General features: G+C 47.1%; 1 protein-coding gene across 3 annotated transcripts in view; it reads right to left on the bottom strand.

The window, feature by feature from the left end:
* Positions 1 to 25,999, bottom strand: part of btbd8 (BTB domain containing 8) — a 143,695-nt gene that overhangs the window by 1,757 nt on the left and 115,939 nt on the right. For all 3 annotated transcript variants that reach the window (XM_072510481.1, XM_072510482.1, XM_072510483.1), the window contains 5 exons: positions 22,124 to 22,185; positions 21,148 to 21,871; positions 20,107 to 20,185; positions 6,950 to 7,089; positions 560 to 2,962 (listed from right to left, as the gene is read on the bottom strand). In XM_072510481.1, coding sequence (XP_072366582.1) covers positions 560 to 2,962; positions 6,950 to 7,089; positions 20,107 to 20,185; positions 21,148 to 21,871; positions 22,124 to 22,185 — 3,408 coding nt within the window. The remainder of the gene's footprint in view (positions 1 to 559; positions 2,963 to 6,949; positions 7,090 to 20,106; positions 20,186 to 21,147; positions 21,872 to 22,123; positions 22,186 to 25,999) is intronic.

Genomic DNA, 25,999 nt, shown 5'->3' with positions numbered 1-25,999 from the left:
ACACACTTACTTGCAAATCAGTCTTTGCAACTAGCTCTCTAAATCTAACACTTTGGCATTCTAACTGCTTGTAGGGTTTTGCGTTAGTTTGATCATGCATGCCTACTCCATAATTCAATGTGCAATAGATCTCCAAGAAGGTCCACTTACCAGCATCTGATTTAATACATTAAACAATACACATATCAAATACATGGTATTGGCTAAATGATTTTTAATGTCATACACAGAAAACGACCAGAGGATTCTGGAGTGCAGGTTTTCTTTTCTTTCAACAAGTCATTATAATTAGATAGGAAATAACTAAGCTCTCCGTATTCATGCTAACGATTACTGGGGAAAAATGTAAATGTTCATGTTTAAGAATACAAGGTGCACTCCCACTTTTTGCATCTTGGAAACCCTTCCCTTTGACATTCTTCATGGTTCCACAAACTAAACTGATGTGGTCTTACTTCCATTCCCCTACATTTGGGCAATCTGGCACAGAAGATCAAGAACTTGTCTTCAGAACAAGTGGTTTCTGTTGGTATCAAAGGTTAATTACAGTATACATTACCTGTTGGCAAAGTATTATCAGTTTGCTCACTGGATGTCGAGTAGTAACCTTGCACATGCCCTTTTTCCACGTTAGCTAAAAGCTCATTTGTATCAAGGTCGTCGCTGTGTAAACTGGAAGAATGCCCTTTCTGGCAAAGATGCAAATGACAGGGTCTTTCTTGAGGTCTATCATCCCCACCACCGTCACCTGTAGGCTGGATATTATTTTGTTCAGGCAGCATGTTAGCCTCGTACTGGTTCTCGAGCATGTTTCCTTCCATCCAGTCCTTTTCCAAGTGCTGATCTTCTCCTTCGCCAAGCGGTTCAGTAAAAAGATGGTGCACAACAGGTGCCTTACTAACGCTTGTTGCCTGCTCCATTTCTGCTGAAACAACCTGTGGCTGTGCATCATTGGCTACCACACTGGTTTCCTCGGCATCCGGTGAAGGACTTGGATCTCTTGATTGCCTTTTGCCCTTCTCCTGGGGCTGCTGGCCACATACCAAAAAATCGTCATCAATGTCTAGGGAATATCGCGAATAGTAAGTTCTCCCATAACGTTGGTGGCCACCCTCATGGCAACCCCCATCAAATACATCAGAGGGAGTCAGAGAATCATAAGAGCAGGCGAGTGGACTTTCAACTTCTCCTTCATCGGAACCCAATTCCTCACATTCATCCACAGACAGCAAAACAGAACGCTTGAAATTCGCAGTTGAAGAAAAGTTTGTGACCTCGGTCTCATTTTCGGTAACGTCTTCAAAAGCCAGGTTGTCAATACCCTGAAAATGGTAGATGTCTTGGTCAGGACGGGGCAGGGGAGGAGGAACAGCAATGGGGGGAGGGAAAATTTCTTCTGCATTCTCAATTTCTGACTTATCTTCTTCAGTCACTTCACACGAAGACGACAAGAGGTCTGAGACAGGATCTAATTTCTCACCAGCAGGCACAGCATCCTCCTCGCGACCTCTTTCAACTCCTTGAATTCCTGGAGATATTTTGGAACAGTGATTACTTACTGATTCTCTTGTACTTGCAGCTCGTGTCTTCCCATGAGACTCTGCACTTTTCACTTTTACTACTACTCTTAATCCACTGTCATATTCTTTAAGTTCCTCTGGTGTGCTTGTGTCACTGCTGCTTCGCCCGAGAAAGTCATGACATACAACTGTGCTGCACTTGGAAACGCCCCTCTCATTTGATCCATCATCATCCTGGGAACCTCCAGCATCATAGTCCTCTGAATTAGGCTTTATATCATCGGATGATGTTGTTACACTTCCAGTGTCTGTGTCTGGGCTTTGTTTTGGGAAAGATGCATCTGAAGCTGGAGAGACTTCTGTACCCAAGTTCCAAGGTTCAACTAGCGCAGTTTCTGAAAGCATTTGACTTTCAGTGATTCCTGTCACATCAGTTTCTTTAGGCGAGCCTGACAGAACTTGGTTTTCACCTTGTTTGATGCTACATTTTGCAGACTCACTGGCTTGGCCAAAGGAATGAGCAGACAGTGTTGCGTTGTTTTGTTCAAATATATCTTTGCTCAGAAGGGACTCTCCTTCATGTTGGCTATCTGGCAAAAGATGGTCATATTTAACTTTTACAGCACAATTACTTCCTCTGTGACAAGGACCTTCTTTTATGCTCTCACATCCATTAAAAATTGGTAGCTTTGTTTCAGAAGATGGATCGCTTGGGGATTCCTTATTTGCAGTTGAAGAATGACCTTGAATGATCTGCAGATTTGACTTTAGTCCAACATCTTCAGATAGCTTCGGTGTTGTGAGACCGTCAGAATTAACCACATTTGTCACAACTGAAGCTGCATAAATGTTTTCTAATGTAGGATCATTTGCCTTTTTAGCATGGTTAGATGGGTTGCTCGAGTTGACAATTTTGGCTGAAAGTGCACATGTCAAAATCTGGTCTCCTCCCGCCAACTTACTATCTCGTGAAGCAGCTGGCAGCACTTCAGTACTCTGCTGGTGTTTCGACTGATTGCTTACTCCCATTTGATCATTTTTTATCTGCGCTTCACTTTTCACATCATGGCATAGAGTATTTGGAGCTTCCTTGTCATGACAACTAGAGATGGATCTTTTCAGGCTAGAACTGACTTTGTTTGTAGCTGGAAGCAGTTTAGTTGATGGCTTTCTTACATTGGGCAGAGATGAACTTTTCTCTTTCAGTGCAACCTTACTGTAATTAATAGGTGTCCTTGGACTCGTGGTGCCAACATGTGTCATTTTCTTGGTATTTGCCCTCACTGCAGTGAGAGCAGCTGCTTTCGCCGGTTTAGAATGAGCTTTTGCAAGCATTTCATTACCAATTGCACTGTTTGGAACTCTGGCAGCCTGCTTTGATGAATCACTTCGTTCTGAAGCAGGGTCGGTTTTTTCCAAACTCATTGTCCCTCCTTTTGGATCTGTAACAACAAGAGAAAAGGTTAAAATTGCAAATGTGCATTTCGTATAGTACAAAATATACCACACAATCGAGGAAAAAACTATATATTTGAAGAGCTACAGCAACAAAAGGACAGTATAACGAAACAATAATGTTTTGCTTTAACCTGCACCGTGTAATTAGAACTTTCCATATTAGAACTGTCACAGCAATTTTAATTTTGTGTACTGTGATACCATAAATTACATTAATAAAAGTCTTCACAGAATCCATGACAGCATTTATGCTCCCCACAAGCCTCCTCAGACCTTCTTCATCCAACCCCATAAACGCAGCCTTTTAATTGTTTACTCCTTTATACTTTTAGCTAGTTCCCCCTTCAATGCATCTTCATTAATCATCTTGATCGCTGCTTGTGGTCCACATTCTAATCACACTCTAGGTGAAGAACATTTTGTCGAAATGTATTTTGGATTTACTAGTGATAATCTTAAATTTAGGTCCATAGTCTTGGTCCCCCCTGCAAGTGGAACCATCTCGACATCTACCCTATGCAAGGAACCTCTTCCCAATCCTGGTTTTCCCTTTTTAATTCCTGCCTTGCTGGCTGCCTCAGAATTGCAGAACCGGTTTTTAAAACTACAGACCTTTGAAACCCCCACGCCCTCCCCTCCAAGCTGCTATTTGAACTGGCCCAAGCAGACCCCTTGATTCAGTATGCTCTGTGGTATAAGACATAGGAGCAGGAATTGGGCCATTCGGCCCATTCTGCGATAGTCCATGACATTGATTTGATGGACTTGGCTAGCATCCAATCCCCTCTTAAATTTTGGGACATCTTCTATTCTCGATTCAGATTGGCAGAAGCCTTTCAGAAAATTCTGGAATGGAATGCAAGTTCCATTTTGTCTCAGCTCTGTGAAAGCCTAGGAAGCAGCAGAAGCGGATTTAAACACCCTCGCCAGGCTAATGAAGAGTTAACTCCCAATATAAATGCTGCAAGCATTCTCTAATCAACCAGGTCTGTACAAGTTTAAAACTTTGACCAGAAGGCTGCAAAAAGTCTCCAGCCAGGTCTGTGAAAGCCTAACTTCTGTTTGGGAGGCAGGCGATTTAAAATACTATCAGCTAAGGCTGGTAGTTAAAATACTCTCCAGTCTGGCCACTAAACATTCCACTTCTGATTAAAATGCTGGAGAACTGAATCTGATTTATCTCAACTGATGGTCTGTGTTTAAAAACCTTTGTCTCTCCAGTTCGTTCGACCTGTGGGAGCCCGCAGGAAGAGGGAGCTGTTTGAAAAGCTTTTTAAAATCCTCAGGTGAAGGAGTTTGAGGGCCAGTCTGGTGGAGGTCATTCAACTGGAAGTGACTCCCCAGAGAGAATTCTACAGCCTGCATATTCTAATTGAAGACAACCATGAGAAGATTCAAACCAACCAATGATTTTAAGTTCACGTCTTTAGAAGATAGTCAGCAGAAAACATTGAGCTCTCATCCGGAGTTTAATCCCTGTTATTTTGAACCTTTCCTACCCCCCCCTTACCCAATTGTGCGTCTGTCTTGCAAGTGTCTAAGATGGGACAGGGTTAGGGGAATAATTTGATTATCAGATTGTTGTTCTACTTTTTCCATTACATGTTTATCACCTCTCTTGGTATAATAAAGTTTTACTTACAAATCTGGTGCCTGTTATGCATTGGAGCAGTCAAGGATCAAAGATCTCAAGAAAATACATCAATTATTGGTTGATTCACTTACGTTGGACTCTGGGGTTTGTGGGGCTGGAATTAACTGCATACTTGCCCAGGATGTTGCACCACCTATCAAAACCTTTCAGAAATCTTCAAAAGACCTCTGTTAGACCTCCCCTCAAGTCTCAGCTTGTTCAACCCTCCCTCTGATAAGATAGTACTGAGGGGATATGCCTATTACATATTTTCACCTTCTCTAGTCCTTTGATATCCTTTCTATATGGCGCACTACGAATAGCTCTGGTCCATGTGTGCTCTAGCCAAGGTTCAACACAAGGTTAGCATGCCCTCTGCTTTTAGAACCCCTCTAGAAATCAATCCCAGTGCTTTTTTCCTTTTAAACTTAGCAGCCTACATCACCAGTTCCAATGATTTGTGCCTGTACCCTCAGATCCCTTTGCTCCACGACACCATTAGGAAATTCATTTTCTAAGGAGTATGTGGCCTCTATTCTTCCCAACAAAATAGTTTACTTCACACTTGGCTACATCGGAATTCATTTTTTTCCTATTCATTGGATGTGGACATGGCTGGCTGGGCCAGCATTTCCTGCCCACCCCTGATTGCCCTTGAATTGAGTGGCTTACGAGGCCATTTAAGAGTCAACCACATTGCTGTGGTCTGAAGTCACATGTAGGCCAGACAAGGTAAGGATGGCAGATTTCCTTCCCTAAAGGACGCTGGTGATCCAGATGGGTTTTTACAACAATCAGCACATGATCATTAGACTTTTAATTGCTGATTTTAAAAATTGAATTCAAATTTCACGGTTCACGGTTTGATCCCGGCCCCGGATCACTATCCGTGTGAAGTTTGGGAGTGTGGGATGCACTTTTGGAGGGTTGGTGCAGACCTGATGGGCCAAATGGGCTCCTTCTGCAATGTAGGAATTCTAAGGTTCTAAACGCAAAATTATTCACACACAAAAATTTATTCAGCATGGATTTTTAATCATTAAAACAATTTATTATGCTGCACAGCACCGAGAAAAATATTGGCTTGCGTATCCTCGTCAAAGGATATTAAACATCCAAGGAAAGGACTGTGTTGAACTGCATGATTAATTCACTGGAATTTCTCCAGAGAAGGTTAATGTGGTTTGAAAGCACTGCACGAGTAAAATGTACCACTGCAAAAAAAAAAATCAATGTTTAGTGCTTTCGAATAGAATTAGTTTGCTACCATTTGCAAACAGGGAGTCATTATTTAGAACAGGAGACTCGTAAATGTTGATATGCAGAGAGATTTGGGTGCCCTCGTCCACAAATCACAAGTTAACATTCAGGTAAAACAAACAAATAGGGAGGCAAATGCTGCAAGTTAGCCTCTGTTGCAAGAGGGTTGGAAGACCAGGGAGGCATTCTTAGTCATAAAGGACTTTGGCAAAACCACACCTCAATAACATGTATATTTGGTCTCCTTACCCACGGGAGGATATACTTACCTTAGAAGCAAGTAATGCAATAAAGGTTCACTTTATTGATTCCCAAAATGTGAGGGCTGTCCTAAGAGGAGAGAGTACAATGGACTTATTTTTCCTAAACTCCAAAGAGAACAAGAGGTGATCTCATTGAAATATGCAAAATTCTTAGATAAATTCTGAGAGGCTGGTTCCTCTGGCTGGAGAGTCGAAAACTAGGGGTCATGGTCTCAGGATACAGGATCAGCCACTTAGAACGGAGGTTTCATCACTCGGGAGATGCAAATTTAGAGGATGCACAGCCCTGTAGAAAGAAGATTCCAGCCATCGAGTATCTTCAAGACACACCAATAAGACTTTTGAATACTATGGAACAATAAGGATAGTGGTGGAAATTGGAGTTGAAGGTAGAAGATTAGCCATGATACTGGGTGATGGATTGGGCCCCGACTATTGCTATTTCTGAATTTCATCACCAGGTCAACATGCTGCTGTTGAGCTAATGAAGCAGCAAACTGGGCTGGTGTGATCAACCAGGACCCGCCAATAAACCCTCATCATGAGCACAGATAGAATTTTTGGTAAGAAGTTTAGCTGAACTCCATGCCAACATTTTTAAGTCTCTTTGGTGAAGTGATTTTTGCTTGGGCAGTATTATAAAGCGCTCATTGATAGTTTATAATGAGGTTACATAATCAAGCTGTCACCACAAAAGCCCCGATGAGTGCACAAAATTTGAGATGTAGACTTTGCAACTGCTGTTAAGGAGTTTTATTTTATAATTTTATCATATGCAGAAATAAAAACAAAAATCTAAGGGATATTAGTGGTACCTTTAGATTTGACTGCTGCCCCAGATGCACTCCTTGCCCTGTGCTGAACAGAGGAGTTACTGCTGCTATTCCAGGTTTTCTTCACACGACTGTATAACATCTCTTCATCTCGGTTTTGTGCTTTCTGTTTGTTTGGCGTACTACCAAAGAGACACACAAAAATCATTTCATATTTGGTTTCATATTCTTAAAATAGCACCAGCTATAAAAGCTGCAATCCACCCAATCAAACAATGGATTACATGTATACCCCCCCCAACCAGCCTTTTCAACTAATGAATGATTTGCCATTGCAAATCACTTTGGTTCACCATGAGGACAACTATAGGGCCCTAAACAGATATCGGTTAAAAATGATATAGAGGGACTTCCGGGTGCGGCTATGCAGTGCTAGGTCGCACATTCGGTAGCTCCCGCTTGGAACGGACTTTTGGGCTCTTTTACAGGGCCCCCACGGCATTTGTTTGACATTTCCCGGTGTGGCAAGAAGACTGCAACATTCCCCTGACAGTGTCCCCCAGGAATGTTATGTCTTTTGGCTACCAGACCCGGCAGAAACAGTAAAAGATTTGGCTGCAACAGGATAAACAGGGCCTCTTCCAGCATGCAGGCGGGGGAAGGGCAAGCTTAAAGCTGCAAGCTGACCTGAGGACCTTTATCAAAAGTGAATTCTAACAGCAGAGGGAACAACTGTGAAAAGATCTCACCAAGGCCACTGAAGAAGTGGGAACGATGCTTCCGGTGGTGGCCATTGAGGAGTAGGTCGCGCATTCGGCAGCTCCCGTCTGGAACGGACTCTTAGACCTTTTTCAGGAGTTTCCACAGACATTTTGGGGCAGATTGGTGAAGCGAACACTGCCAAAAGGATTCCCTCTCAAGACTTTTGGGCTCTTTTCAGGGCCCCCAAGGGCACTTTTTCAACATTTCCCGGTGTGGGAAGGAGTTAATAATAGCTCCCCGTCAGTATATGGCTTGAACTAGGAGCGGGGTGACATAAAAGGTGGTGGACCAGAAGAAGGGAGGGAAGAAGGACAAATTGGCGGCGGGCGGAGACCAGGCAGCGTGGAGGCAGTGGGCGGAGGAGCAACAGGAGGGTATCCAGCGCTGCCTCAGAGAGATCAAAACGGACCTGCTGGAGCCGATGAAGGCTTCTATTGATAAGCTGCTGGAGACACAGACGGCCCAGGGGGTGGCGATCCGAGAGGCTCAACAAAAGATCTCTGACATTGAGGACGAGATCTTAGTCCTGGCGGTAAAGGTGGAGGCGCACGAGGCGCTCCACAAGAAATGGCAGGAGCGGTTAGAGGAGATGGAGAATCGGTCGAGGCGGACGAATCTGCGGATTCTGGGCCTCCCGGAGGGGCTGGAGGGGCCGGATGTGGGGGCCTATGTGGTCACCATGTTAAACTTGCTGATGGGAGCGGGGTCCTTCCAGGGGCCCCTGGAGCTGGAAGGGGCCCATAGAGTGTTGGCGAGGAGGCCCAAGGCTAACGAGCCTCCGCGGGCGGTGCTGGTGCGGTTCCATCGGTTCGTCGATCGGGAGTGTGTGCTCAGGTGGGGCAAGGAGAGGAGCAGCAGGTGGGAGAACGCGGAGGTTCGGATATATCAGGACTGGAGTGTGGAGGTGGCGAAGAGGAGGGCCGGGTACAATCGAGCGAAGGCGGTGCTGCACAGGAAGGGGGTGAAGTTTGGCATGTTGCAGCCGGCGCGACTGTGGGTTACCTACAAGGACCGGCACCATTATTTTGAGTCTCCGGAGGAGGCGTGGGCCTTTGTTCAGGCCGAGAAGCTGGACACAGACTGAGGGTCGGGATGGGCAATTGGGGTGGATATATTATGCCTATTTTTGGTTCGGGGGGTGGGGGGGTGGGGGGCCTTTGCATTGTTTTGGGTTTCTTCTTCTCTGCGTTTTTCTCTTTCGGGTTGGGGAGGGTGGATGGGGCGGGTTGGGCACTGTTTTGGTTGGTGGCGGGGCCTGGTAGGTGGAGAGCGCGGGATTTTGAAGACGGGGGGGGGGAGCGAGGATTGTTTCCCGCGTTTAGAACGGAGGGGGAGAGCCTGTGAATGGGGAGCGGGAGAGGAAGGCGTGCCACACAATGGGAGGAGTCGAAGGGGAGGCGGGAGTGGCCGGGGTCAGCAGGAGTCAGCTGACTTGCGGAAGTGCAATGGGGGGAGTAAACCAGCTAGGATGGGTCCTAGCCGGGGGGAATCGAGTTGCTGCTGCTAAGATCAAGGAGGAGCTGGAGCGAGTTGGGTGGGTCGAGACGGGGGTATGCCGCTGTGGGGAACGGGCCGGGTGTGGGCGCGTGGCTGGCCGAGGAGGGGTCATGGCTAGTCGGCGGGGGCGGGTAGCCCCCTGATCCGGCTGATAACCTGGAATGTAAGGGGACTGAATGGGCCGGTTAAGCAGGCCCGCGTGTTCGCGCACCTGAAGGGGCTCAAGGCGGATGTGGTTATGCTCCAGGAGACACACCTGAAGGTGGCAGACCAGGTAAGACTGAGGAAAGGGTGGGTAGGTCAGGTGTTTCACTCGGGGCTAGATGCCAGAAATCGAGGTGTGGCGATCTTGGTGGGAAAGGTGGTGTTATTCGAGGCGTCGATCATTGTGACAGATAATGGCGGTAGGTACACAATGGTAAGTCGTAAGTTGCAGGGAGAGAGGGTGGTACTGGTCAATGTGTATGCTCCGAACTGGGACGATGCGGGTTTTATGCGGCGTATGTTGGGTCGGATCCCAGACTTGGAAGTGGGGGGCCTGATAATGGAGGGAGACTTTAACACGGTGTTGGATCCTGCACTGGATCGCTCCAGGTCTAGGACAGGTAGGAAGCCGGCGGCGGCTAGAGTGTTGAGGGGATTTATGGACCAAATGGGAGGGGTGGACCCTTGGAGATTTGCAAGGCCGGGGGCTAGGGAATTTTCATTCTTCTCATGTCCATAAGGCTTATTCTCGAATCGACTTTTTCATTTTGAGTAGGGCGCTGATAGCGAGAGTAGAGGATAGAGTATTCGGCAATAGCCATTTCGGACCACGCCCCGCATTGGGTGGACTTGGAGATGGGGGAGGAGAGGGACCAGCGCCCGCTGTGGCGCTTGGTGGTGGGGCTGTTGGCGGACGAGGAGGTGAGCGAGCAGGTCCGAGGAAGTATAGAGAGGTACTTGGAGACCAACGACAACGTGGAGGTCCGAGTGGGGATGGTATGCAAGGCACTGAAGGCGGTGGTGAGGGGAGAGCTGATCTCCATCAGGGCCCACAAGGAGCGTAGGGAGCGGGGGGAGAGGGAGAGGCTCGGGAGATGGTGAGGGTAGACAGGAGGTATGCGGAAGAACCTGAGGAAGGATTGTTGAGGAAGAGGCGCAGCTTCCAGGCCGAATTCGACCTGGTGACCACCAGGAAGGCGGAGGTGCAGTGGAGGTAGGCCCAGGGGGGCGGTCTAAGAGTATGGGGAAAAGACAAGCCGGATGCTGGCGCATCAGCTTCGGAAGCGGGACGCAGCTAGGGAGATCGGGGGAGTTAAGGACAGGGGAAGGAACGTGGTGCGGAGTGGGGTTGGCATCAATGGGGTCTTCAGGGACTTCTACGAGGAATTGTACAGATCCGAGCCCCCACGGGAGGAGGGAGGGATAGGCCATTTCCTGGACCAATTGAGGTTTCCAAAGGTGGAAGAGGGACTGGTGGCGGGACTGGGGGCCCCGATTGGGCTGGAGGAGCTGATCAAAGGGATAGGAAGCATGCAGGCGGGGAAGGCACTGGGGACTGGACGGTTTCCAGGTCGAGTTCTATAAAAAATATATGGACCTGTTGGGCCCGTTGTTAGTTAGGACCTTCAATGAGGCAAGGGGGGGGGGGCTTTACCCCCGACGATGTCCCGGGCACTGATCTCCTTGATCCTGAAGCGGGACAAGGATCCCCTGCAATGTGGGTCTTACAGACCGATTTCCTTGCTAAATGTAGATGCCAAGGTGCTGGCGAAGGTGTTAGCCACGAGGATTGAAGATTGTGTGCCGCAGATCATCCATGAAGACCAGATGGGGTTTGTGAAGGGGAGACAGTTGAACGCGAATGTGCGGAGGCTTTTGAACGTTATCATGATGCCAGCGAGGGAGGGGGAGATAGTGGTGGCGATGGACGCTGAGAAAGCCTTTGATAGGGTAGAGTGGGGGTATCTGTGGGAGGTGCTGAAGAGGTTCGGGTTTGGGGAGGGGTATGTCAGGTGGGTTAGGCTGTTGTATGAGGTCCCGATGGCGAGTGTGGCCACAAATAGGAGGAGGTCCGAGTACTTTCGATTGCACCGAGGGACGAGACAGGGGTGGTCCCTGTCCCCCCTGCTCTTCGCACTGGCGATTGGACCCCTGGCTATGGCACCGAGAGAGTCGAGGAACTGGAGGGGGTTGGTGCGGGGTGGGGAGGAGCATAGGGTGTCGCTTTATGCGGACGACCTGCTGCTGTATGTGGCGGACCCGGTGGGAGGAATGCCCGAGGTAATGAGGATGCTGAGGGAATTCGGGGACTTTTCGGGGTAAAGCTCAATATGGGGAAGAGCGAGCTGTTCGTAGTTCAGCTAGGGGACCAGGAGAGGGGGATTGGCGAGCTCCCACTAAAAAGGGCGGAGAGGAGTTTCAGATATTTGGGGGTCCAGGTGGCCAGGAGCTGGGGGGCCCGGCATAGGCTTAACTTTACAAGGCTGGTGGAGCAAATGGAGGAGTTCAAGAGGTGGGACGCGTTGCCGCTGTCCCTGGCGGGTAGGGTGCAGTCAATCAAAATGACGGTGCTCCCAAGGTTTTTGTTCCTGTTCCAGTGCCTCCCCGTGTTTATCCCGAAGGCTTTTTTCAGGCGGGTTAACAGGAGTATAATGGGGTTTGTGTGGGCGCCAGGGACTCCGGGGGTGAGAAGGGTGTTCCTGGAGCGGAGTAGAGATAGGGGGGGGGGGGCTGGCGCTGCCCAACCTCTGTGGGTACTACTGGGCCGCCAATGCGACAATGGTGCGCAAGTGGGTGATGGAGGGGGCTGCATGGAAGAGGCTGGAGACGGCGTCCTGTGTGGGTACGAGTCTGTGGGCGCCGTCAACGGCGCCGCCGCCGCTCCCTCCAAGGAGGTACACCACGAGCCCGGTGGTGGTGGCGGCCCTCAAAATTTGGGGGCAGTGGAGGCGGCATAGGGGGAAGCTCGGGCCTCGGTGTGGACCCCATTACGGGGGAGCCACTGGTTCGCCCCAGGAAGAACAGGTGGAGGGTTTTCGGGGTGGCACAGGGCAGGCATACCAAAGTTGGGGGACCTGTTTGTGGACGGGAAGTTCGTGAGCTTGGGTGAGCTGGAGAAATACGGGCTCCCCCCAGGGGAACACCTTCGGGGGGGGAGATCTCGGAAACTTACCAGGTGATGCAGGAGGAGGAGGAGGCCTCGGTGGTGGAGGTGAAAGGTAAGTGGGAGGAGGAGTTGGGAGAGGAGATCGAAGAGGGGACGTGGGCAGATGCCCTAGGGAGGGTGAACTCTTCCTCTTCGTGCGCGAGGTTCAGCCTCATACAGTTTAAGGTGCTGCACAGGGCACACATGACCGGGACAAGGATGAGCAGGTTCTTTGGGGGTGAGGACAGGTGTGTTAGGTGCTCAGGGAGCCCAGCAAATCACACCCATATGTTCTGGGCATGCCCAGCGCTGGAGGAATTTTGGAAGGGCGTAGCGAGGAGGTGTTGAGGGTGGTAAGATCCAGGGTTAAACCGGGCTGGGGGCTCGCAATATTTGGGGTGGCAGAGGAGCCGGGAGTGCAGGAGGCGAAAGAGTCCGGAATTCTGGCCTTTGCGTCCCTGGTAGTCCGGCGAAGGATTCTCCTTCAGTGGAAAGATACGAGGCCCCCAAGCGTGGAATCCTGGATCAGCGATATGGCAGGGTTCATTAAATTGGAGGGGGTGAAATTCGCCTTGAGGGGGTCGGTACAAGGGTTCTTTAGGCGGTGGCAACCGTTCTTAGACTTTCTGGCAGAACGATAGACATTGGTCAATGGCAGCAGCAGCTCGGGGGGTTGGGGGGGGGGGGGGGGGTTTACTTTATTTTTGTTTATGTTATTTACACTGGAAGGGTCTGAGGGGGTGTATACACCTGTTGTCTTAAGTCGGGTGTTAATGTTAATTTATTATTTAGGTACGGGGGGGAGGGGGGAAGGAAAGAGAAGGGTTTGGGGGGTTGCTTTTTTAGATTGTGTTTTGTACTTAACCCTGTTGGGTTCTTTTTTCTTTCTCATTTTGTTATTGATATTTTATGAAAACCTTTAATAAAATTTAAGAAAAAAATGATATAGACTGACATCTGTTTGTTGGGCCAAAATGTGCTGTAAATATTTTGTAAACAACCATACTTATCCTGAGGCAAAGCCAACAGATTGAAAATAAATTCGCCATAATCCCAGATGACCATAGGCGGTTTTCCCCTTTTGAGGGGGGAAGAGCTGACTGGTGATGATTTAACTGGAGGGTCACCACACCCCAGGCGTGGGACAAAGTTGAGAAGGTAGAACCTTCCCGAATAAGCTGAACCAGTACGGGAATTGAACCCACGCTGTTGGCCTTGGTCTGCATCACAGACCAGCCGTCCGGCCAACTGAGCTCAACCGTGACACCACCATGTGAAATAGAAAAGTTCATTGCAATCTTGAAAAATAAAAGAGAGTCAAAAAGGTTTGCTTGCAAGTTAAACATGATAAATCGGGCAGCACGGTGGCGCAGTGGGTTAGCCCTGTTGCCTCACGCCGCCGAGGTCCCAGGTTCGATCCCGGCTCTGGGTCACTGTCCGTGTGGAGCTTGCACATTCTCCCCGTGTTTGCGTGGGTTTTGCCCCACAACCGAAAGATGTGCAGGCTAGGTGGATTGGCCACGCCTAAATTGCCCCTTAATTGGAAAAAAAATGAATTGGGTACTCTAAATTTATAAAACGAAACAAAACATGATAAGTCATATTAAAACAGGTCCGGTGTAGGTAATGCAGCAACATTTTCTTCTCAAATTAATTTGCAACATTTAACAAGAATTTAATTTAGTATTTCAATTTCAGTTTATACGTTGCGTTTTAGTTGACTTAACGAACTGCTGTTTCTTGTGTTTATTTGTTTCTGTCTGTCTCTAGTGACCAATGAGTTAGCATGTAGGGGTGCAAAGCTAATCCTGTTTTTACTTGACGTCCATACATGTTCCATGGGGACAACTGAAAGGAGGAGAGCAAAAAGCCATAGCTAATTCCATCCCTTCCAGGGAATTTTTCAGAATTTCTGGAGAATGGTCTCCATGCTGCTGAATCCAGCCCGCCGGAGGACCTCGTTGTTTTTGCTTGTGTCATCGGATTATGAAGGACCTCTGGTGTCTTTGATGGAAGCATTCTGAAGCCTTGATGTGGTGTAGCAGACCCTGGATTCTGTGCGACACAGCAGGGTGGCAAGGATAATGGCCTGGGAGAGTTTGATTTTAGCCTTCAGCTTAATGCCATGCTGTTCCCAGACCGATCAGTCAGTCGTTGACAGAATATGTTTTCTGGGTGCATGCCCAGATATCTTCATTGCCCCCAGAGGGCATGCTGTCAAGCTGAGAATTTCTCCACAGCCTGGAGACTGGTGCTTTATTGCGCTTGCAATCTCAGTCTGATTCGGATTGCAGAATCCCCAATCATTGGGGAACGGTCTCAGGGAAAATGACATCAAGGTGGTCAGTATAAAATATATTAAGGACATCTGAAAATGCAGCTTATACCTCTATTTTGCATTCATCTCGCTTGGGAAATCACCACAGTCGACCAGGTGAAGGCAACACTGAAATTTGGGTCAGTATGCTTAGAGGACCATCCACACCAAACCTGCAACATCAACATGCCAGGAGTGGTACAACTGGATGAGGTTGTTCTCCAGCCCCACCAAGAGGAGATGTTGCTGTGTCATTATATCACACTGTGGCAGTGGGACACTATCACTGCATTTCCTTCTCCATCTATCTGCAACCTTAGACTGATCACCCACATCACCTTCCTACATTATTGAGTTCAATGAGACTGCACTAACTCGGCTCTGACACCCACCCAACTGAGAGCTTCTCCAATAATAGCTTCGCTTCCTAACCCCATAGTAATACCTCTTCAGTGTGACCCCACTACCTGTTTGAAAGGTAATCCTTTGCAATATCATCCACAGATATGGTGTATCCACATGTACCCTGACACCCTCTGGATCAGTTCTCTCAAACTCTCCAGCCTGTGTGTTGTCAGACTGCTCATTCACTATCCAGCACTGAATGAACCTCCAAAGTAAAACAGTGGAAAGACCAAACCCACAGGCTCTGCACCCCTGCAATAGATTTTGTGCCCTTTCCCAGCTATCATCCCAAGTCGAAGCAGACGTTTCACAATTCAGGCATCCCAAGACCGCAAGAAACTACAGACTTGTGAGCACAGCCCAGTCCATCATGGGAACCCACCTCCCATCCATTAACTCTGTTTACACCTCCCACTTCCTTGGGAAAGTGGGCATCATAATCAAAGACCCCTCCCATCCGGGTTATTCTCTCTTCATGGGGAGCACTATCAGATTCAAAAACAACTCCTACCCCATTGTTACCTGGATGACCCTCCTGTTCTGTGCTGTATTTTCGATGTTCTATGTAATGGACTGAAGTGTCACTTTAAGCATCTTCACTACTATTACATAGAACAATACAGCGCAGTACAGGCCCTTCGGCCCACGATGTTGCACCAAAACAAAAGCCATCTAACCTACACTATGCCATTATCATCCATATGTTTATCCAGTAAACGTTTAAATGCCCTCAATGTTGGCGAGTTCACTACTGTAGCAGGTAGGGCATTTCACGGCCTCACTACTCTTTGCGTAAAGAACCTACCCCCTGACCTCTGTCCTATATCTATTACCCCTCAGTTTAAAGTTATGTCCCCTCGTGCCAGCCATATCCATCCGCGGGAGAAGGCTCTCACTGTCCACCCTATCCAACCCCCTGATCATTTTGTATGCCTCTATTAAGTCTCCTCTTAACCTTCTTCTCTCCAACGAAAACAACCTCAAGTCCATCAGCCTTTCCTCATAAGATTTTCCTTCCATACCAGGCAACATCCTGGTAAATCTCCTCTGCACCCGCTCCAAAGCCTCCACGTCCTTCCTATAATGCGGTGACCAGAACTGTACGCAATACTCCAAATGCGGCCGTACCAGAGTTCTGTACAGCTGCAACATGACCTCCCGACTCCGGAACTCAATCCCTCTACCAATAAAGGCCAACACTCCATAGGCCTTCTTCACAACCCTATCAACCTGGGTGGCAACTTTCAGGGATCTATGTACATGGACACCTAGATCCCTCTGCTCATCCACACTTTCAAGAACTTTACCATTAGCCAAATATTCCGCATTCCTGTTATTCCTTCCAAAGTGAATCACCTCACACTTCTCTACATTAAACTCCATTTGCCACCTCTCAGCCCAGCTCTGCAGCTTATCTATATCCCTCTGTAACCTGCTACATCCTTCCACACTATCGACAACACCACCGACTTTAGTATCGTCTGCAAATTTACTCACCCACCTTTCTGCGCCTTCCTCTAGGTCATTGATAAAAATGACAAACAGCAACGGCCCCAGAACAGATCCTTGTGGTACTCCACTTGTGACTGTACTCCATTCTGAACATTTCCCATCAACCACCACCCTCTGTCTTCTTTCAGCTAGCCAATTTCTGATCCACATCTCTAAATCACCCTCAATCCCCAGCCTCCGTATTTTCTGCAATAGCCTACCGTGGGGAACCTTATCAAACGCTTTGCTGAAATCCATATACACCACATCAACTGCTCTACCCTCGTCTACCTGTTCAGTCACCTTCTCAAAGAACTCAATAAGGTTTGTGAGGCATGACCTACCCTTCACAAAGCCATGCTGACTATCCCTGATCATATTATTCCTATCTAGATGATTATAAATCTTGTCCCTTATAATCCCCTCCAAGACTTTACACACTGCAGACGTGAGGTTCACCGGTCTATAGTTGCCGGGGTTGTCTCTGCTCCCCTTTTTGAACAAAGGGACCACATTTGCTGTCCTCCAGTCCTCTGGCACTATTCCTGTAGCCAATGATGACATAAAAATCAAAGCCAAAGGTCCAGCAATCTTCTTCCCTGGCCTCCCAGAGAATCCTAGGATAAATCCCATCAGGTCCCGGTGACTTATCTATTTTCAGCCTGTCCAGAATTGCCAACACCTCTTCCCTACGTACCTCAATGCCATCTATTCTATTAGCCTGGGGCTCAGCATTCTCCTCCACAACATTATCTTTTTCCTGAGTGAATACTGACGAAAAATATTCATTTAATATCTCGCCTATCTCTTCAGACTCCACACACAATTTCCCATCCCTGTCCTTGACTGGTCCTACTCTTTCCCTAGTCATTCGCTTATTCCTGACATACCTATAGAAAGCTTTTGGGTTTTCCTTGATCCTTCCTGCCAAATACTTCTCATGTCCCCTCCTTGCTCGTCTTCGCTCTCTCTTTAGATCCTTCCTCGCTACCTTGTAACTATCCATCGCCCCAACCGAAACTTCACACTTCATCTTCACATAGGCCTCCTTCTTCCTCTTAACAAGAGATTCCACTTCCTTGGTAAACCACGGTTCCCTCGCTCGACGCCTTCCTCCCTGTCTGACCGGTACATACTTATCAAGAACACGCAGTAGCTGATCCTTGAACAAGCCCCACTTATCCAGTGTGCCCAACACTTGCAGCCTACTTCTCCACCTTATCCCCCCCCCCCCCAAGTCACGTCTAATGGCATCATAATTGCCCTTCCCCCAGCTATAACTCTTGCCCCCTGCGGTGTATACTTATCCCTTCCATCATTAACGTAAACGTCACCGAATTGTGGTCACTGTCCCCAAAGTGCTCTCCTACCTCCAAATCCAACACCTGGCCTGGTTCATTACCCATAGTGCTAACTATTGTTAGCACTATACTCAGTCTGCTTCACCCGATGCTTCTGTATTTACATAGGACATACGATAAATGCACAATGTTTTTTCGTGCATGGAACGATCTGCCTGGATTGTACGCAGAACAATACTTTTCACAGTACCTTGTTACACGTGACAATAAATCTAAATCTATTCAACCCCATAACCTCTGCACTACCTACTCACACCTCCATAACACTGGCCCTTGCCGCTAAAACCCTTATGTCTTTGTCACATCCAGAATTAACTACATCCATGCACTGCTGCCAGGCCTTGGATTTGCTGAATTGTAGCTCATGTAAAACACTGGTTGCGTGTGTTCTATATTTGCATTGCTGCTCGTGTATTGCCCATTCTCCATGAACAACCCTCTAGATCATCTACATTCCCAATTCAATATTCGCAAATTTATCAATTCTTTCACTGCCTTACCCCAATTGCTCACTCGAATCACCTCCAGGTGTACCAGCTCTCCATAACTCTAATTCTCCTGACTCAAATTTCTATGTTGCTAGTGACATAACTGTTTGAGCACAGTGTCCACTCCTATTCAGTTGAAGACAATTAGTTTTCCAGATCGCTCTCATTTGAGATTTAATCAGTTATATAAAAAAATAAGTATTTCTGCTATCAGAATTAAATTTGATGGTTACAAGAGATTGAATTGGATTTTGCAGTCAGCGGTAAATGAATTTAGCACGTTGCCTTCTACAGGAGGTTTGGGACTTCTGTGAACAAGGCAAATACCATCCACAGCGAATAATCTTTACTGAGGCATTCAGAATCTCAACCAGGATGTGTAGTTAGTATAGTTAACTCCATGCCAAATCATGGACAGAGCAAGCAAGAGAGCGAGCAAGCAAAGCATAGTGCAATCTCCAACAATCATTCAAGGATAGACACCACACTGCTGAAAGTTAATTTAGTATCAGAGGGATTCGATCAGTAATTGAGACTCATCACACTGTAAAATAAAACAAACACTGGTATAGATAAAAGCAAATTACTGCAAATGCTGGAATCTGAAACAAAACAGAAAATACTGGACAATCTTAGCAGGTCTGACAGCATCTGTGGAGAGAGAAGGGAGCCAACGTTTCGAGACGGTATGGTACGTCATTAAACTGGTATAGATAAGCTGCACACATCTTATTTTTATATACATTTAAAGCAAGCCTGTGCATCTGTGTGAGCATGTATCGCCTAGTATAACTTCACTCTGTTCATGTGTTTCATTGTCAAGTCGAGATTGCCTTTATAGAATAGTTTGGGGAGGGCAGCGCGGTGGTGCAGAGGTTAGCACTGCTGCCTCGTGGCGCCAAGGTCCCGAGTTCAATCCTGGCACAGTGTCCGTGTGGAGCTTGCACCTTTTCTTTCCCCCCCCGTCTGCGTGGGTCTCACCCTCACAACCCAAAAAGATGTGCAGGGTAGGTGGATTGGCCACGCTAAATTGCGCCTTAATTGGGAAAAAAAAAATTGGTACTCTAAATTTATATTAAAAAAAGAACAGTTGGAGGGAGTCAGGATAACCTGAACAGCAATTCCTAATTCCCATGTTTAACTGCGCACGTGCGTTGGTCACTGGAAGTTACTGTACAATTTGCACTTCAGTATTGGTGCATACCAATAACCTCGCAGGTTACTTTTACTGCAAAATGTGAGCCATGATCAACTAAAGCTTGATTAAAAGTACAGCAATCCAGCAGAGGGCACCACATTTACAACAAATCAGATTCAATTTACATACCTGAATATGGTCTAATAAAGATTTATTTTTGTTTACACATAGTGCACTGAACAGTGCACTGAATAATTCTCATTTTAGCTTCACATCTGAAGTTCTGTAGTACTGTAGTACTGTAATCATTTTAGATACATTTTCAAATATGGTTAACCAATGCATATTTGATGGCCTGTTCCTGTAATGTAACATGCTACGTTTCAAAGTGTTTGGATTCCTAATATTGCAATATTACCTCGTGCAACATTCCTCACAGCAGCAACTTCAAATTGACTTAAGATCACATCAATGCAGTGAGGGAGAAAGAGAAAGAGAGAGAGAGAGAGAGAGAGAGAGAGAGAGAGAGAGAGAGAGAGAGAGAGAGAGAGAGAGGAAGGAATAAATTTTAAGTAGCGACTTACATTCACAAATCTCAGTCATTGCTCACCTATTAGAAAAAGGTCTACTAGTTTTCATTGTTGCAGCAGCCGTCCTCGTCATTTTGATGACACTTGCTGGTCTACTAACTGCAAAGGAGTAAATAAAAAGTTATATTTAAATGTGCAACTGCGCAACACAGGTCTGAAGGTATGAAACTAGAAGAGGAGGCCGACATAAAGATGGAGCACAGTGTGTGTGAGACGAGGAAAGAAAGGGGAAGGCAAGGAGAAGGCAAGGAGAATCTTACAAGCTAATTGACTTGGGTGATTCACCTGGAGCTGTCGCAGAGGTTTCAAATTAGAACAGTGCAATTACAGAGTAGCGCTTTTATACTAGTCCTTGTAAAAAGATTTAAAAATAATGGAGGCCTTAGATCCCATATTGGAGGGATTAAAGTTGAAACCTCAGCTCTCAATGAAATAGGCTTAATTTGACACAGCACTCTGGTCATTGGAGCAAGCATACGAGAAAGAGAAAGATTTGGTTTGGGTTTGTGGGGAGGGCGGACAAAGGAAATAATAGAAATAAAGCAAAGGTACACCAAGTATGCCTTGCCCAAATACATTTCATAGAATTTACTGTTCAGGAGGCCATTCGGCCCATCAAGTCGGCACTGGCATTTGGAAAGAGCATCCTACTTAAGCCCACACCTCCACCCCATGCCCGTAACCCAGTAACCCCACCTAACAGTTTTTTTTGGACACTCAGGGCAATTTAACATAGTCAATCCACCTAACCTGCACATCTTTAGATTGTGGGAGGAAACCGGAGCACCCGGAGGAAACCCACGCAGACACGGGGAGAACGTGCAGACTCCGCACACTGTGACCCAAGCCGGGAATCGAACCTGGGATCCTGGCGCTGTGAGGCAACAGTGCTAACCACTGTGCTACCGTTCCGCTCATTTTCACTGGCTGCAGCCAACATAACAGCTAAGGTGCAGCTCATACTTTAGGACATTCTCATCATCCTGAAGCCTAGCAGCATACATGTGGAATAGGAGCAATGGGGAGGATGGAAGTAATAATTTATTATGTAAACAACGAACCTGCAGATTTATGGCTAATTGGGCTCTTTGCCGTCTCCTGTGCAGCGCTTTCAACAGGACTATTGACAAATGCCATTTTCTTGCCGCGACTGTTTACTTCAACTGCATTCCTCTCATGTGATCCACCGCAATGACCACTTGTGCCTACAGCAGCATCCTTGTTTGAAAGTTCAGGCTTGTCAGAGATGCACTGGTTTCCATTTTTCTCTGCCGGTGACACCTCCGGTTGTGGCTGAACCGATTTCTTTCCTGGCTTTCCGAGTTTTGCCTGTGCGCTGGAAGAACCGAGAGTCACTTTGGGTCGTGCACCAGTATTTGCTTTTCCATCCTGCCCGCATACCTCCCTGCTGCTTAGTGTAGACCCCAGGCCGTCCGAGCACACTTTCACTTTGCTGACCGTGCTCTCGCCTTTTGCCTTGGCCTCGAGCCTAGTTCTTGCAGGAGTGTTCAATTTTGTCAGGGTGCTTTTTTCATTGGCTTTCCCAAATTTTGGCGTTTTGTCATTTGCTTTTTTAACGTCCTTTCCCTTTGCTTCACCTTTCCTCAAAGCACCAGCTGACAGTCGTCCATTTGCTGTGTGTACTGAACCTTCAGACTTCATTCTTGAAGCAGCAGTTAATTGACTGTTGGATACAATTATGTTTGTTGATAACAGCTTCCCTTTTCTACACACTTGCTCCGCCACATCAAACGGAAAGAGATCAAGCAGAAGACGTTTCTTGTGCTGTTAAGAGATGCGAGGTTAAAGTATAATTTCCCCCAAGAACAACAAATTTACAAGTGATGCGCTCCTTACAAGTTAATCATTTGAAAACTAGCATGAGGAAATATTTGCAACTTTTTACGCTTTTGAATTTACAGCACAGTTCAAAATGAATCCTGCTTACATATCCAGTTCGGAAATTGAATATATAAAATATACAAGAAAATAATAGTGACATTGTTGGCAAATTACATTATTAAGTTGACATCTTACCTGTGAACTAGTCAAGGTTGGTCTTTTGCTGAGCTTTCTATCATCGCCTTTGTCAAGAGCAACTGAAAAGAGAAGAGGAATTAGTAAGCCACACACTGGATTGCCAAGATATAAAGAGATCTCCCATTCCCAGCACCAACATCATAGATGTTGCCAAGCAAACTTCACCTGTTTGTTGCAAAACTTGGCTTGGATAACGTAATAGAACAAATTAAATGGATTGATTGATGTACTGCCTGTATATAACATATACGACACAGACAACATTTACGGCACAAACTTAAATGGTTTAAAATGTCTGAAGTAGAAATGGAACAAAATTAATTGCAACAGTGTGAATCTGCTACTTTCAGGAACTTAAATAAAGATCAGGGTGCAATACAGCGGACCCGAGTTAAAATCCGCTGAATGGCACGTTTAGCGAGGTGTTTCTCGAAGCCTAAAGTGTAAAGAGAGACCGGGCTATTCAATAGCACTTAGCTGTTTTTTTTTGGCCTTGGCAAAGCCCACCCTCAAGTTTTTAAGTCATGGATCTGGGCCCCATTTTTAAAGGCAAGCCAGATCTTTTGCCCCCCCCCCCCCCCCCACACACACACACACACTTCATCCAACTTCTCTTCTGAGTCCTCAAGACCCCCTCACCTCCTTTGGCAAGGTCACCCTGGGCCAGATGCTGGCATGGGCACCCTGGCAGTGCCCCTGCCAGTGTCACCCATCTGTCCCTGAATACCCAGGGGCATCAACTCCCCAGTGAGCTCCTCCCCGCCCCCCCACAAAGTGCCATCACGACTGGGTGAACCAGTACCAAAAGGTGCCTCGCAGGGGATGCTGGTGAATTCCAGGCCCCAGTGAATTAGGAGTACACATATTTAAATTCACCTAATGGCTTATTTAAACATGCATGCCTGGGTCTTGCCCAGCGAGGGAGAATTTCAGATCGCGACACTAGATTCTGTTGAATCTCTCAAGGCGTTTCGAGCCTCGACGAATCTCGCGAGAAGCGGCCTTGTCCCGACACCAAGTTCGGTGCAACAAGGCTGCTGAATCGCACTCCAGGTATACATTGGCTCTGGTAACAGAATATTCAGGCTTCTAAAGTTGATATAAATACTTTGACAGATGGTTGAAAAGCAGCAGTGAAAGGTTAAACAATTACGCAAAACACTTGCTTTTCTCTTGAGCAAAAGCTGTTGGGAATGTGTTCATGTTCCCCAGTGCTTAAACTAGATTTGGAACTTTAATTGTTGAATAGACTGACATTAAGGGATACAGGTGGCACTGCGGAGTTGGAAGGAGTGTGATCATAGATCACAAAATCTGTCTGCATCACCAGGAACAAGGGAGAAATCGAACGTGCTTTAGACTCTGTTCATGCAGCTGGAAAACTCTTTCAAAAGAGATCGAGCGAGCAACATATATTTGGCAATCTCCCCTCCTGGAGTGTCTCAGTCTGGACTGGGTTGCCAACTTACTGATGAGAAAAATATAGTACAGTAAATCAGTCATCGAATTTGGCAACAAAATCAAGACTCAGTGCAAAGATAAGGGGAGGGATTCTCCGTTGCCCAACGCAGATATCGTAATCGGCGATCGGCAAAGAATCCACTCCAATGCCCAAATCGAGGCCGGCAGTGGTTTGACGCCCATCAGCCATGCTTCACCCACCCGGAAGTGGCGTAATCGTGTCACACAGCGTTGCAACGGCATGGCGCATCATCGGCAGGCCCTCCTGCAATGCTCTGCCCCGATGGACCGTGTTCCCGACTGCGTGAGGGAAATGTGGTCTCAGCGGTCGGGAACACAGCGTGGCGGCTACGGACGGTATCCAGTTATGCCATACTCGGCCCGGTTCTGTGCCACTGGCTGGAGGGGCTTCCGCGAGGGCTGGGGGGACTGGTGGGGGTTGGCCAGGGGGTGGCCTGTGGGGTCGCGGATGGCAGGTCAAGTCCACGCACAGCCGGCGCCATGTTGTACGGCGTGACCGCATCAGGTGCCTCTGTGCACATGTGCGGCCAGGGACCCAGCCATTTTCCAGCTGTTTTTGTTGCAGGAGCTGGGGGTTTCACCGGTGCTGCTGCTAGCCCCTCAACAGGCCACGAAACGGTTCGGCGCCGATTTGCGGGTCGTAAAACACCCGGGAATTGTCTGTTTGAGCCAGCACTTAACGGAGAACCCATCCCAAGATTTTTGGTATAGAGTATTTTGAGACGCAACATGTGATATGTGCAGTATGTTTGGGAGGAACAGGTATCGTTGGTCTTGCCCCCAATGCTCTCCACCCTTATGATTTTCCTCATCATATCTAGCTGGATCTACTGTAAACCAATTGAGGGAGGTCAACCGCCATGATTAGTCACCAGCTCTAACATTGTACATGCAGCTACCATTGTACATGCAGGATTGGAGCAAAATGAACTCAATGTCCCTTGGTTCTTTTATCATCTTGCAATTCCTATAAATCTTCCCATCATATTCAAAGTCTCCAGGTCATTAGATGGAGTGTAGGGATTAAGATGAGTCATTTATTAATTTGTAGAAATGTAATAAAGTTTGGTCTAATCCCAACAGGACTTTAATTCTTCAATCTTCAAAGCTGCAGTTCTGGAACACCACCCAGGTTTTCCAATGCCATCCATCAATTCAAAACATGCAAGGTCTACTCATCAATCAGGTTCTTTAAATAACAAATACATTAATCTTCAACAGGGGCTGGTTTAGCACAGTGGGCAAAACAGCTGGCTTGTAATGCAGAACAATGCCAGCAGTGCGGGTTCAATTCCCGTACCGGCATCCCCTAACCGGCGCCGGAATGTGGGGACTAGGGGCTTTTCACAGTAACTTCATTGAAGCCTACTTGTGACAATAAGCGATTATTATTAGGATCATCCTAATGAATCCTCACCCACCACAATTATGCAATTCAGACTGTGCAATGTTACAATGGAGTCATCTGTTCTTATTTGGCCAACAGTACAGATGGGACACTTTTGATAGCAAAGAACTCTAGCTGACGAAGCTATGAAAAACCAGAGCAACTGGGATGCTGAACATTTACCATACAGATAAGGTTGGTAGGTTAGCCTATTAGCAGTCAGAAACAAGTGCAGGACCAAGGAGTACGGATGATTTTTCTTTCACTGGAATTTGCCTAATTTAATGAGGCAGTTAGTTAGTGGATTTGTGCCACCAGAACCCAGTTTTCATGGGGATACAGGATTCCTGCAGTACATATGGGTACACTGATTAGAAATATGCCGTAATCTAACCATCTTCCCTTGCCAATGTAATTACCACTGTTAAACATCCCAGGGGTTACCAATGATCAGAAACTAAACTAGACCATATAAATACTGTGGCTACGAGGTCAGAAGGCTGGAAATTCTATGGCGAATAACTAACCTTCCAACTCCCTGAAGCCTGTCCACAACCTACAAGGCACAAGTTAGGAGTGTGATGGAATACTCTCCACTTGCCTGGATGAGTGCTGCTCCAACAGTCAAGACGCTCGACACCATCCGGACAAAGCAGGATCAAATGACATCCCACCTATCACCTTGAACAGTCAGTCCTTCCACCACCAATGCACCATCTACAAGATGCACTGCAGCAACTCAGCAAGGCTTCTTAAACAGCACCTTCCAAACCAGTGACCTCTACCGCCTAGAAGGACCAAGAGAAGCAGGTACATTGGAACACCAACCTCTGCAAGTTCTCCTCCAAGCCACACACCACCCTGACTTGGAGTTATACTGGCGTTCCTTCAGTGTGCCTGGGTCAAAACCCTGGAACCCCCTTCCTAACAGCATCTGGGGTGTACCTATACCACATGGACTGCAGACGTTCAAGGTGGCAACTCACCATCGCCTTCTCAAGGGC

This window comes from Scyliorhinus torazame, chromosome 7 (genome assembly GCF_047496885.1).
Source record: "Scyliorhinus torazame isolate Kashiwa2021f chromosome 7, sScyTor2.1, whole genome shotgun sequence".
NCBI classification, from domain to species: domain Eukaryota; kingdom Metazoa; phylum Chordata; class Chondrichthyes; order Carcharhiniformes; family Scyliorhinidae; genus Scyliorhinus; species Scyliorhinus torazame.
This window is presented reverse-complemented; position numbering and strand designations above follow the sequence as displayed.